Source organism: Sesamum indicum, linkage group LG10 (assembly GCF_026168435.1).
Source record: "Sesamum indicum cultivar Baizhima isolate 11 linkage group LG10, ASM2616843v1, whole genome shotgun sequence".
NCBI classification, from domain to species: Eukaryota; Viridiplantae; Streptophyta; class Magnoliopsida; order Lamiales; family Pedaliaceae; genus Sesamum; species Sesamum indicum.
This window is the reverse complement of record NC_142666.1, coordinates 4264209-4279726: the sequence shown is the minus strand read 5'-3', so window position 1 is coordinate 4279726 and position 15518 is coordinate 4264209. Positions and strand designations below refer to the sequence as shown.

Here is a 15518-nt window from a genome sequence, read left to right as displayed (position 1 = left end):
TAAAATTAAAAATACATTATAATTATACAAATATATATATTATCATGTTATATAATTACAACTTAATTATTATTACATAAATAAAAAAATTCTTATTTTTGTGTTTTAATATTTTAATAAATAAAAAAATTTCTATTTACACCATCAGAGACGGAAATTTCCGTGGCTAAATTAAAAAAAAAATAGCTACGGAAACAGAGACGGAAATAACCAAGTTTCAGCCATCTCGATTTTTAAGCAATCATTTAACAGTATCAATAGAGACGGAATTTAGCGAAATTATAAATCTGTCTCTAAAATAAAAATTATTAATAATTTATCATAAAAAGGATTTCCGTCTCTGATAAAGACGGATTTTGTTTCGTCTCTAAATTTTGGTCTCTGATACCCTGTTTTCTTGTAGTGTATTATGCTTAATGATTATTATTAAAAGTAAAAAATTCATGGTGGATACTAACGGCTACCCAACGACTATTTGCCGTTGATTCTTCAAGTGAAGCCAAAACATTTGCTAATCAAAACTTAAGTTATCGTATCAATTTTGTCTGACCGTAGTAGAGAGTATTAACTTATTATGATTTTTAAGCCATAGTAATTTATAGTGTAGGGGATAATCAATTCTTTTGTAGTATTAATTTTGATCATATTAATAAATATAACAAAATTATCATTACTAACAACTTATAAGTTCTATAATTTTATTCATCTAATAATTCAAAAAAATATTTCTAAAATAAAAATTAATATTTAATTTTAATTATAAAATATACGAACTTATATAATATTTTAAATAATTTCAACCAAAAAGCTACGTATAGGTGTCGGATACATATTAACACGGTACCAATACCACTCCTATACACGTTTAGAAATGAAATTTGGAGTGTTCATAAATTAATAATAAAGTAACTGATGATAAAGTGCCAAATTCTGCAAGAACAGGGTGCAGAATGCAGATGTAGCAAAAGACATATTGGGTCTAAGTTTTATGTACTTTTAGGGGTTATTTAAAAAATTATCAAAATCAAGAAATTTCATAAATAAGTAAAATATAATATTCTCTCTTTTTTTTTTTAATAGTTAAATATCTAATTAGGATCGGATTTTAAATCAATAAAAAAATAGACTGATTTGATCCAGACCCGTTTGAGATGGGGTTGATTGCAGAAATCAATACCTGGGACCATCCGGGTCCAGTGGCCTAAGATCACCTGGTTCTGGATCGAGCTTGGGCCAGGCCTATTGTTTTTTTTTTTAAATACATGACATATAATTTTTATTTTATTCTTTTAAGTTGATTATTATAATAATTTTTTTATACTTTTGAAACTCTAAAAATTTTATTTTTATATTTATTTTTAAATTTTTAGTACTTTAATTCATTGAAACTCTTTTTTTTTTCAAAATTTATTTTAAGTCATTTTTGAATTTATTATCATCTAAATTTATTATTGTAAGCTTGTTAGTCAAATTATTATTTAAGTTCATTATATATTCTTAACTATTATTTTTTATATATATAATTTTTTGTGGGATTTAATTTATTATTTATTTATTTTATAAGATAATTATAATTTAAGTAATTATTTATAAGAAGACCTCAATATCATAAAAAGAAATAAAACAAGCACATCTGGATCTGATATCGACCTGGGGTTTAAAAATAGAACCATTGTGCACCTTGAGTTAAATATATGTAGTGTTATTTCATCAGAATTAGCTCTCTACTTTTGGTAGTCAGTATAAAAATAGTAATTATATGATTATATCAATATTTATTTATTTATATTTATATCTATATCATATAAAAAGAAAAGATCTTCTACACTCATAAAAGGTGATTAATGACACTCGTTGCATAAATTTTTTGTGAAGTAAAAAATGTCCTTCAATTGATAAAATAACTAACTTACTTAACTTTCAAATTTTATATTAATTGATAAGTTATATTTTTTCTTTTTTTCTTCTTTTTTATTTTTAATGTAATGTATTGATTTTTATATTTTATTTTTATTTATAATATTATTTTTAATATATTTTAAAGTATGTAAAAGAGTTACTCATTATATGCACACAGGAATGACATGCCACAACAGCTCTAACTTTTAAATACGACAATTATACTTTGATGACAAATAGGACACGGCGATTCCTTTTTTTTTTCTTTATTTTTTAATCCTTGAAATGTGATTTGTTGTTTATATACTTTATTTTTATTTATAGTATATTTTAAACCTATACTAATCTACTAATCTAAGCAATATATAAGTAAATTTATTGTTGTAAGCTTGTCAGTCAAATTATAATTTAAGTTCCGTTTATAGATTTGTTTTATTATAAATTTTGTTTGATTTAAGTTATTATTTATTTATTTTATAAAATTAAATAATTATTCCAAAAATACCTTAATTTCATAAAAAAAATAAAAACAAAATATGCTCAATCAGGCCTAATCTTGGCCGACCTGGACAAAGCCTCAACTGGGCTAGTCTATGGCCCAATATGGATTTAAAAATGGACATAATTGGGGTTCATTTAAGGGCTCAAGACCGATCATAAAGAACACTAAATCGGTCCTGGATAGGGCGTTTCTAGGCTAGTCCATGTGTGTTTTGGGTTGACCTAGCCTTTTGTGCACCTTGAGTAATATGATTTATATTTGTAAGTTACTTATGACACATTATTTATAGGTATTAATTGGTCAATAATGGTATCTATTAGACTTACTCCAATCTTCCGACATATGCAATAACAAGGGTTATTAAATTAGGTCAACCCATCCATTGGATCAAGCTGACCTGACTTAGTTGAAAAAAGGGTGAATCTTTTGCACTATCTTTGATATTTTTGTGTTGACAATGATCTCTTCTTTCGATATATCTTCGGCGAGAACAAATATCCTATTTGATGTCTTTGTAGTGAGAATGGGTGTCCTATTTTGATATCTCAGAACATGTGTCCTACTGTAATTTTTTACGGTGAGAATGTCCTGTTTTGATATTTCTATAATGAAAACACGTATTTTATTTTATATCTCGTGGTGAAAATGAGTATATTTATTGATATCTCTATGGTGAGAACGACTATCCTATTTTGATATCTCTATGATGAGATCATATGTCATATTTTTATATCTTTTGGTAAAAATGAGAATTCTAATATGACAACAGATTTTCCCCACATAACTATCTTTCATGCAATGTGTATGTGGACTGGAGTTCTTCAAATTGGAAAATTGGATCTAATGTGTATGCCTCTAATATTTCATTTCACGTATACACACCACGTGTATAAAATATTTTTTTAGATAAAATTAATAACGTTACATTTATACACACAGTGTGTATTTGTGAAATAAAATAAAAAAGGCAATAGAAAATCCAACCCCCGGGAAGTAAAAAATCTTCTATCACACAATATCGATATCACGCAAATGTATAGCTTTCGACAATTAAAAAATATAAATTAAAGAATATACACATACCATACGCGTACTGATATAACACAATATATAACACAAAAGTGCAATATAAAATTCTTCACCCTGTAATCTTTTGCTCAAGTTATAATGCCAAATATCTTGTAAGTTCCAAACAAATATATGAACAGCAACATACCCTCTTAATCCAATCATCATTGAAATCCAACCTGATCACTCTCTTCCACAAGTCCTTCACAAATTATCAAATTCAGAAAGAACAACAAAAAAGGAAGCCGGATGATAAAACAGACTCTTCCTATTCCTATTCTTTCACAAATCACAGATCAAACATATCATTTTCAAGGTATTATTCCGCTTTTGTACAATCTCTCCCCGCCTTCCGCCTGCGAATAATTTGAAGACGGTGGAGCTACGGCCTGATCCTTCACTTGGGATGTCATAACCAGCTTTGCATTCCAATACCAGGGATGAAGATATGGAGAAGAAACTGATGGAGAATACGACGAAGGGTGGAGAAAAACCGACCCCCAGTCCCTGTCCCCAATCTTAGCTTCCTGTATTCTCCTCCGGACCAACAAGCTTCCCAGGTCTTCCCTTTTGAATTCGGATACACTTCGGAGTATTGACAGGCAGATAAGGAGTATTAGAACTGCATCTTCTTCCGGCAACACCTCCACCACGAGCAGCTTCCAGTTCAGAAGCGCAGTGGCTTTTCCAGTCAGGTTGTCCTCCGAGTACCTAATTATGGTTACAAATTCGTGTTCCTCGGTGCTTCCTTCTTCCTTTGTTACTTCCTTGTTTCTGCCATCTTTTCCGGCTTTAGTCTCTAGACCGGAGTTATTGACCTGATATTGCATTTGTCTCCCAGGCAACAGCTTTACCTGTCATCGTACAATGGTCACTACATGCACGGTCCATATTGCATGTAACTCTTTTCAAATAATAAGGTAAGTAGATAATTATGCAGACATCCCCTAAGGTGTAGGCATGTTACAGAAGACCCTTCTTTTTGGAAACCACACTGCTTCTCTTACAGTCATATTCTACTTTACAAATTTCCCTGAAGAGTGGATAGGTTAGAAAGAATTTGTATTCACAACATGAATGCAGGGGAGAGAGTATTGTTTTTTCAAAAACTGAGGGGTTGTTTTGTAATATGTTCACCCTCAGGGGTGTCCATGCAGTTATTGGTAAGTTAACTGAGGTCTCCTCACCATTGGTTCAGAAGATGTTTTATTTTGTAGATCAAATCTCAAGCCGGAGATGGATGATGATGATGTATCGTATTGTATTAGCAATTCATTTCCTGTTGAGAAGCTCCACGAAGCTTGGAACCCTTCCGGTGGTTCTTTTGGTGTAGCGGTTCCGACCACTTTCTCTGTACTAGATCGCATATGCAACCAAGTAATAATAAAGATCAGACGGAAAAATCTAGGTACAGTATGCAGATAATTTAGTCAATCAAACTCGTTTACATCAATCCTTGACAAAGAATAAGAACCAAATTTTCTCCCTATTTGTGTTTGATCAGAAGAAAAAACAACAATATCCTAAGTTCTTGTGTTTTCTTATCCAAACAATCCATGGAGATGATATAACTCACACATACCAGGCGATCTACCGATGGAACTGGAACCGGTAACGTAAGACCAAGAACCCTCCCGTATCTCTATAATACGGTCCTCCCATTTCACAGCTGTAGGAGCTTCAGCCCCTCTTCGCCAAAAACCACCTCCAACTCTGAAATGCAAGAAATTAGAAAATTAGCTGCTGACTGCGGAGACCAACTATGATAGACAAGTTAAGACTAAGATGCATCTTTTACCTCATTCGAACAACGAAACACTCTCTGCTGGCATGATCCAGAACCGTCCGAGATAACCATCTACCTTCCTGCGGTCGGTACTGATTCATTTTCAGGATTACATCTGATATCATTGCACCTGAGTCATCTGTCACCCGGTCCGGCACACATTTCAACAAATACGATGCTTGTACAGGTGGAGTAATTGAAGCCGTAGTCCTTACTCTTTCATCAATCTCTTTTCCTAATGTGAGAGAGGGTGCCCGTAACAAGTCATTCCAAGCAAATGAAATGCTCTCCCGCAGAGAACTACCTTTAAAGCAGCAGCCATCACGGTGTCGAAGCTCAAGTATTAGTCCTTTGGTACCAAATTCGCAGTAGAGATGCCATGCTTTTTGCCATGATTCTGATGTGAATTGAGATACTGGTTTGTCCATTTTCACCTCCCTGTGACACTTTGCCATTCGAAGACGCAGAAATTCTCGTTTAGGATCTGTCTTCATTTGCCTGATATTTGAGATAAGTTTTACTGATACGCACACCTGAAATTATAGATCATTGCATCCGCATGTTATTCATTCATATGATATTAATGCATTGTTTTGGAAGCTGTTACAGTTTCAAGTTCACAACTAAGGAAAGATAATTGGCGCAAAAGCAGCTGCAACAGCTAAATAAGTGAAGCAAAGTGTTTGAGATGCAACAAGCCTCATAGATCACTTATAAGATTGAAAAGTTCCTCAATCTTAGGCTTATACAGCACAAACATGAGGGCTTAATGGGTAACTGCTGACTTGAGCTTATACTGAAGAGTATAGGCACAATGCGAGAAAACTCGGAGTTTGTTGATAATTGAAAATCCCGATGAACCAACGGATTGCATGGTTGAGAAAGGCTAAAACTGAACAGGATTTTCTTAACTCTTGGATTGTAGCTATTGCATTATCTGACCTAGGAATCTTTAACTTGTAAGTATCAAAGCAAGAAAAACAAATAACGGCTCTCCCATTATTACGATCCCACTTCAGGAACAATTTAGCTAAAGGATCACAATTATACTTGATAATATGAAAAAGAACTAAGCCAGAGCCTTTCACTCGATCACATACTCTGCTTCATAATTAACATCAGCACTAATAAAGTTGCCGAATCCCTAAAATCAGAGATCCACACCCTCAATGCCAAAGACGTGTGATGAGCAAGAAACATCAAGAAATCTATGAGATCATGAGTTGCCTTTTCTCGTTCGGGGAAATTGTAGGAAAAATGAAAGAAATAGTAAAGATAGTGGACAAACCTCGAATAAAAACCTGGGCACCATTGACTTGTATCTGGTGTTGACATCAGTGTTCGTTACGTCCCAGTAAAAAGGTGGTTCATTGGTAATAGGCCTTGTGATGGCTCCACCACCAGCTTTCTCATATGGTTGGTCAAAAGTTCTCTCCCACAGCATTTTGGTTTCTTCTATGTCTTCTTCTTTCACAGCTTCCCACACCCAAACTATTTTCTCCATATCTCCCTCCAACCCCTTAACATCCACTGCATATACTGTTGGATAGCTCTAATAAATAAATCCAAATACAACATGATCTTATAATTATATTCCCAGAAATAATCGTAAAACATATTCATATAGCGATGCATTCTGCAAATTATGGAGGGCAAAACTTGACATATTGAACAAATAGTACAAATACTCACAGACAATGATCTTCTCATTGATATAATTGATCAACAAATCTAAAGAATATTGGTCCATTGAAGTGTGGGATTGGAAATGTTGCTTTCCAGTCACGGAAGACAACACACAAAATTGTATATGTTGATCAAGAATTCTCTTTTAGTTACGTACTATGGTATTGTATATCACAGTTGCACAACCTACATTTATCTTTACTTTATCCAGTTACATATTTATGATATACATACAAGTGAAATTATAAGTTAATGGTATGATACAAATATGATTTGTTAGGACAAATAAAATCACGTGTTTTTTCGCGTATTGCAAGTGTGTTTGTAGGAAATTATTAAGCTCGTCTAGAATAGTGTTAAATGTTTTACTAATTTCTAAACAAAAAATTATGAATAAATAACAATAAAATTTATTCATACTATATACATTTACTTTTAGTTATTAAGATTAATGTGTTTTTCATAAATATTATTAAAATAATATTTTCTTCTTTTGGTATATGAATAAAAGCATAATTTTGTTAAAAGTATAATAAGAAGTGAAATACTATGTACTAAAAGATATCAATGTCAAGATTGCATTTTTGCTTCTTCTCCATTCTTAATGCTAATATTTATTTACAAAAATGCATCATATAGACACACATGCAAATTTTCTTGATATTTTGTACTTGCTTTCAAATTACTTTGTCCTAACTCTATTTGTTACTTTTTCTTTAATGGTTAACTTTTTAATTACATTACCATGTATTTTTCTTTAGCCGTATTTATTGTATATTTATAATTTCCAACATAAAAAGGTTGAGAATTTCAAATTTTTATTAGTAGCTTGAATAGCAAATCCTATATATTATATTTTTCTAAAAGCCTAGAGATTGTATACGAGTATATATTTATCATATCTTTGTTTCTTGACGATAATATTTAGCATTTAAAATAAATAACTCAATATTTGCTAGATGTACGCTATCATAATTTTTCATTATTAATCCGAAACACGTAAATAATAAAATTTATTCCTTAATAACACTAAGTATTATTAATATGTCTTTCACAAAATAAAAAATCCAACCCAAAAGTGAAAGAAGCTTTCACAATCATTTACTTTCATACACAGCAAGGAATAAATGCAAACTTGAATAGGTTGTCTAGTTGGTCCCAACTAAGTGGAGTTAGATATTCATGTTTTCAGAATCTTGGAATGGTGGTATTAAGCCACAAATCAACAAAATTATGGCTTTATCCTAAATATTGTGAAAAAACATTTAGTTCCTTCTTGTGTCCCCATGTGTTTCTCCCCTAATTACTATTTTGCCATGCATAAGGAAAAAATAATATAAAGAACTAAGTCATTTCACCAACAAAGATAATAACATTGACAACCATGTAATCTAACATTTACGATGGGGATCTTTTACCACAATTTTATGTCACATATTGGTACCATAACAGTGAGTGATTGACACTTTCTTTTTTCAAATTAAAAAAATATAATTAAATTGGAATTTAAAGGCTAATTATACTTAGACCCCTTTAAAATGCGAAATTACAATTTCCTCAACAAACTTTTGAAATTACACCTACATCCCTCTGAGAATTCTGCGTTTACAACCGTAACCCTTCCATTAGTTTGGATGAAAAATATTGACATCAGCCATAAGAAAAAAACCGTAAACTTCTAATTTTATGTCCATTCAGCATTGTGTATTAATTATTGACAATATAGCTAGTCTTTTTCATATAGCAACAAATATTTTTTTATCCAATGACAATAATATAGGAACAATATTTTGTTGTACTTACACTCTTTTGACTTCACATATATCGCATTTACCTCCTTACAGGTATAAAAAAATTACTAGGGTATTTTGGGCAAAAAATTATACTGAATGTTGAATGAGAGGTAAATTGGAAGTCTAGGTATTCTTTTTATTGACGTAAATAATTCCGTCCAAACCTTAACAAAAGCTGTAAACACACGAATGGAGAGTTCTCATAGCTGTAAGTGTAATTTCGGATTTCAGAGGTGGTCTAAATGTAATTAAACTTAATTTAAAAGTAGGACCACACACAATACACGCATGAGTATAATACCATTGTGTGAGTATGATAAAAGATCATTTGCCTAAAACTTGCCCCTATATTGTTCTTCTTACAAAATAAATTAGGATATCTTTCACAACTTGCAGTCAATCACCCATACATCAAAAGCGAACAAACAAAGAAGCAATACTGACAAAAGTTATTGAAAAAAGTGTGCTTTCACATGCAGAACAATTCATATGCTCCATGTCCCACTCTAATATTCAAATAGACACAAACCTTGGAGGAAAGAATCTTTGACAACATTGTATCACGAATTCATATGCAATAAACTTATCCAAATCCACAACAACTATTCTGTTCTTCCAATTACCACATAAGTTTGATCAAACAAGAACCTTTTACTAATCAAAGCAAGGAATTAGACACACCTGATGAGTAAGCCACATCAACAGAACATCTGAGGTGGGAACTAAGCAAGAACATTCATCGCCAAACCTATGAACCATGTAAATGAAACCTTTGTATCTTTGCTTGGCTGCCACCAAATACACCATTTCAGAATAATACGGCTCCGAAAACCTTGTGTTCAGATTTCTTTGCTTGGACATTTGATCCAACAGATCTTCACTAAGAACAGATGAACAACACTCCAAATTGGAATCAGCTTCATTTTCAAAAGGCTCAGATGGGAATTTGGACTCCCAGATTTCTCTGCATCTGTCCAATGCATATTCTTCATTCTCTTCATCAAATATAGCTGGTTTTCCAATGAGTTTTGAGAATCTTGACTCACAGTAATCCCTGTAATTGGCCTGAAAATCAAGTTTTATCAAATCCCAATTTCAACCATAAAAAAAACCCATCTTTTTCCCTATGAAAACCGAGAAAAGAGCCGATTACCGGTTGAAGTGTATGGCAATACCAGACCCATTCAACATCAAGTGGTGGAAGAATCATCGGAGGCTTTGACCCTGTTGTAAGATCAGCAATCAATGGCATCCATAGCTGATCATATCTACATAAATAAGCAAAAATAAAAGAAACCCATTATTTTTTTACGCCTCCAAATTCACAAAATAAGTCAAAATAAAGCTAAAGAAATAATCTAAAAATGCCCGAAAAAAAAGAAACAAAAAAGAAAAACATTGACCTTCTAATGGCTTCAAGAAGCGTAGATTGTTGGTGCAGCCAGGGAGAATCAGCCACAAGTCTCAAGAACCCAAGATTTCTTCTGGCAGCAGCCACAAGATCGACGCTGAACCGCACTGTTTCCTCCTCAGATATCTCGCTGAGGCTTCTCATGGACGAAATGCCCTCAGAAGCTGACATTTTTCTCCTTAAATTTTCTGGGTTTTTTTGGAATGATTCTTGGTTACTGTAGGAGCTGGGTGGTGGAACATGGAGATGGAGATGGAGTCCAAGGTTACAAACTTTGATTCCTCAAAGACTAGGTGAGGAAAACACGCAGTCTGCATAAAGTGGGAACTTTTCTGAAGGTGGCAAAGGTTGTTCCACTGTGGGGATGGGGATAGGTACTGGATTTCAGGAGTTGACACGTGGATATGTTGGTCCATGTTTAGTACCACTGAAGAATAAATTATTTATTACTACCAAGATTCCTATTTGTATATAATAAACTACCGTTGTTTGTCTCTACGTTCATATAATAAATTATTATTTTTAAAATATATTATTAATAAAAATATAAAAAAGCAATAAATTTTATTTTGAAATAAAACTAACAAAAATTTTAAATTATTATCGACACGATAAAAAAAATATTATAATAATATTAAAATTACATAGAGTTGCTACAAAAAGGTAAATATAATTAATTTTAAGATTATTTAATTAGAAGTATAATGTTCATAATTAAAAATTAATATAATGGTACCATTAATCGTCATTTATAAATGTAGAAAACTTTTTTTTTTGTATTAGTATAAATAAATTAAATCAATGTATTTGAAGTCAGAGTTCAATCATATGAACAATTCTTATTTTCTTATAAAATTATATATATTTTATGAGAGTGTCGGTATAATTTTCCTAAATAAGTATTTGTAAGTTTTCTGTCATTGAAGAAGTGTATAAATTTCAATTACGATCTTAAAGAATGAAAGGGGGGAGGGGTGAAAAGGTAAGGGATAGAAAGAATAATAATTTTTTTTCAAGTATTTTTAATATAATTGGAGAAAAATAAATTTTAAATACTTTTTTATTATTTAGTATGATGAAAATAAATTGAGTTAAAACATTAATTTTTATAATTTTACTGATGAACCATTTTATTTCATTTTTCAAAAAATAAATAAGTTGATATTATACTAAAATAAATTTTGGTATATAAAAAATTAAAAACCTTGTTAGTAAAATAACAAAAACAAAATATTTTTTTATTAATTAAAATATTCATCAAATTGTGTATTAAATTATTTAATTTAAATAAAATAAAAATTATTATTAATGACCTCACATAAAGAATTTAAATTTAAATAAAATTATGTATATATTTTTCTATCTTTATTTGCCTTATATTCATACTTTTTCTTTAAATTTTGAACCGAAATAAAATTTACAAACAACACTTTTACAGAGGGGGGGGGGTTTGGATGTAATTTCTAGAATTGAAAAGAATAAATATAATTATAATATTTGAAAAAAAATCTACAGATAATTATTATTATTATTCTTAAAAGGAATAATTATACTCTCCTTTTCTGAAATTTGGTCTAATTACATATAGGTCTTTTGTGGTTTGAAAAATTATATTTAGCACCACTGATGTTTGCTTGCATTTAACAAATAGGTCTTTCTATTAGTCAAAATTCACTGAATTTGCTGATATTAACAAAAAAAACTTTAATAAAAATTGATATCCAACCTCGATTGACTTATTACAGGTCAAATAATTTTTTTCCAACCAAAATACCCTCACAATGACGAAGATATACCTCCTCACATATATTAACGTGTAAAGATGGATAAGGGTAATTTTTCATAAAATAATTTATTTGACCTGCAATAAATATAAAAATAAGTCAATCAAGGGTAAATATAAAGTTTTATCCATTCTTTTTTGTTAATATCAACATAATATAATATTTTAAATCACAAAAAATTCACGTATAATTAATAAATTTTACCAAGGAGAGTGTAACTATACCTTTTTATAATAAGTATAAGACAAAGCAAAACTTGATCAAACGGTCCGGATTGTGACTGCCCAAAAGTGGGGCCAGTAGATGGCTTGGATGAATGTAGTTGTAATCATTTTGTGCTGTTTTTGGGGCAAAGGTTTGAGGGATGTTCAATTTAAGGAAGAATGTGAATGTGAATGTGTTGGTCAGCTTGTAATTATGGATCACATGTTCAACTACTGTTGTTTTCTTCAATTATTTCGAGATAAGTCAAAACATATGTAATATTCGCCATCATTAACTATTTTAGTATTAATACATACATATATATAAACACATATATACATAAATATATATAAAAAAAACATGATTTGACAATGAATAGTAATTTTTGTCTCCCAAAACACAAGATTAAACATATAATACTTATTTTAAATTATCTCCAAAAACAAATTCAAACATACATACTATCTCTAACACATACTTATTTATCTTTATTTTTCTTTCTCTATCTCCACAAAACACTCAAAAAACGAATCCAAACATTATGATTAGTTTTCCACTCCTTTTGAGGGATAAAATTTTTATCTCAAATTATAAGTTCTTGAATTATTTAAAATAAAATAAAATAAATTATAGAGTTTGCAAAATGTAAGTGATGAAACTCCCTCTTTTTTTAATTCTAAGTAATATATAATTGATCAAAAATTTCAAAAATAAGTCAAAATTTCAATCTTTTTCTAATTTCTAAAGAATCCTCAAAGTACCTTAAAATTGTTTTTCAGGGGCCTTAAAGCTGTTTCTAAAGACTCATAAGGGATATTTCTCGATAATTATATGATTATATTAATATATTAATAAATTGAGCAGTACATCAATATAATTAAAAATACGGAGATAAATTATAATAAATTCGTATAAAGTAAGATAAATACTCATACGTTTGGTGGGACTTGAATCCATGACTTTAAAATTTATTCATTAAATCTCCACTAGAATAAGACATAATGTATGATTAATATATGTTTCTTTTGAAAGTTAAAAAATATAGTCAAAATTAAGTTGTGAATTTAAAAATCGGATACATACCAATTATATATTGGTGACTTGTTAAGATGTATCACCGTAACGTGATAGAGGCAAATTATATTTTTAGTCCCATAGGATAGGGATCAATGCATATAATTATTTCTTTTATGAAATCTTTAAAATGGTCCCCAAATTGAAAAAACTCGACATTAGTCCTCTACTTTACGGGATTTATGGAGTTAAATATATCGAGTTTTTCTAATTTTAGAACTATTCTGAAAATTCCGTAAAGTATAAGACTAAATATGTTGAACTTTTTTAATTATCGGATCATTTTAAAAATATTATAAAGCAAAAAACTAAAAATAGTACACTCCCTATTTTATGGGACTAAAAGTGAAATTTCGCCCGTGTTAGGAGATTTTCTACTTTTACTTTTTTTTTAAAAAAAATTATCTCTCATAAGAAAAGGGAAAAAAAAGAAAAAGAAGATGAAACAAAGAAGGGGCCAGAGTGACCACAAAAAATGATTAGGGTCAATGAAATGGGCATGGAATTAGCTTTTATGGATCACTCTAGGCTTATTAGTGACAGCTCAAACTCAAATTGTTCCTAATTTACCACTAAAATATTAATAAATTCATAATCTCATAATATGGTTCCATAAGAGCAGTCAAAATTGCTAACCACGTCTATCTTAATTGGTAAAATTGAGATCCCATAATTTTAGAGGTCATACGTTACTAGAAGAATATAACATTTAACTATAGTTGATTGCCATGGTCAATAACAAATAACCATAGCAAATGCTTATTGACCACGGCCACACAACAGCTGTTGGCCGTAGTTTTTTGTAAAGGTGCCTAAAATATTTGTCATGGCAAATATTTTGACCATGATTCTTAATTAGCCGGTGACAAATAATTTTTTTATGATTGAAAAATTAATTTTTTGCATCGGTTTTATTTAGCCGTAGTTAATAGTAGTCATTTACTATGGTTTTTAACCATAACCACTGCTATTGTAGCTTATAGTAATTTTTTTTTAGTGGGTTCAAACACCACTATATGCATGGGATGTTATTCTATTGTATAGTATGTCTTATCTATTATAATAATAGGTATTATTTAAATTTTATTTATCTTATACTATTGATCAAAATATAATTATTGTAATTATTATTTGACAATAATAATTACTAATTCAATTAATAATAATTTATCGTTTAGAAGCGCAGTCAAAAGTTAATTTGGAGGAGTGTAGGAACATATTGGAGTAGGGTCAATTTAATTAGTCGCAATCATTTCTTAAAAATTGTAATAATTAGGTGTGGAAAAAGTGCTTACACTGTTTTTTTTCTTGTCTTAATTGATTTTATTTTATTTTTAGATAAAATGAGAAAATAAGTGATATATTTACCGACCCCCAGACCAATAAGAGAGGATGGTGTCTCTGTTATGTGTCGTGTACGTTTAATTCTATTGTTTCTTGACAAAAATTCAAATACATATCATATATATGAAACAAATCAACCTTAATCACTACAACACAACGATTGATGAATCGTAATAGGTCCGATGAATAAGGTCGTGCATGATGCTTGAATTTGGATAGCGCCAAAAGATTTGGATGTTTGCGTGTGGTTTGATAATACTATTTACTTTTAATTTCTTAAACTAATTATAACGAGCACTCTTAAAATTTCATATAATTTTGAATATTTTTTGTTATTGAAAAAATTATGAAGACCCCTCCGGATATTTGATAAAATAATGTAACCATTTAATGGAAGCTTGAAATTATCAACTTTGTCCTAAGCTGTATCTTTTTAATTTTTTTCTAAAAATTGAAAAAATATAAAAATAATTGTTCAATTAGTCCATAAGAGAATTTCAAAAAATAAATAAAATCAAATTTATAGTCTACAGGGCATTATGAACAATTTACCAAAAAAATGAATAAAATACTAATCGAGACTGATAGATTAGGCTAATTATTAGACTATCGTTGAAATCCAAATATATTTCTAATTTTTCAAACAATGTGAGCATATTCATAATTATCTCAGGGGATTTTGCTGTAATTTATTATAATTTTTAAGTTGTCTCTATTTCTTTGTTACTTTTCTTTCTTTAACGATTTTGGAGAAAAATCTCCTCACATTTAAAAAAAACTCTTCTATTTTCAAAAACTCATTCCACGCTCAACTTATCTGTTTTTAACCAAGATAATTGTTGCCGGTATGACTTAGCTCAGATGGTGAAATTCGAACCGCAATCAATATGTGGGATATTATTCTACTGCATAGTAGATAATGTCTTTCTACTATTGTTTATATATAATTTATCCGATACTGTTGATT

General features: G+C 30.1%; 1 protein-coding gene across 1 annotated transcript; it reads right to left on the bottom strand.

Annotated features, from left to right (window-relative positions):
• Positions 1–3512: 3512 nt before the first annotated feature.
• Positions 3513–10493, bottom strand: LOC105172792 (enolase (DUF1399)). The gene is made up of 8 exons (XM_011094370.3): positions 10138–10493; positions 9888–10002; positions 9416–9799; positions 6544–6807; positions 5268–5788; positions 5052–5182; positions 4657–4820; positions 3513–4323 (listed from the first exon to the last, which is right to left on the bottom strand). The coding sequence occupies exons 1-8, from the start codon at positions 10314–10316 to the stop codon at positions 3781–3783; spliced, it is 2301 nt and encodes a 766-aa protein (XP_011092672.2). The 5' UTR covers positions 10317–10493; the 3' UTR covers positions 3513–3780.
• Between the last annotated feature and the right edge of the window lie 5025 nt (positions 10494–15518).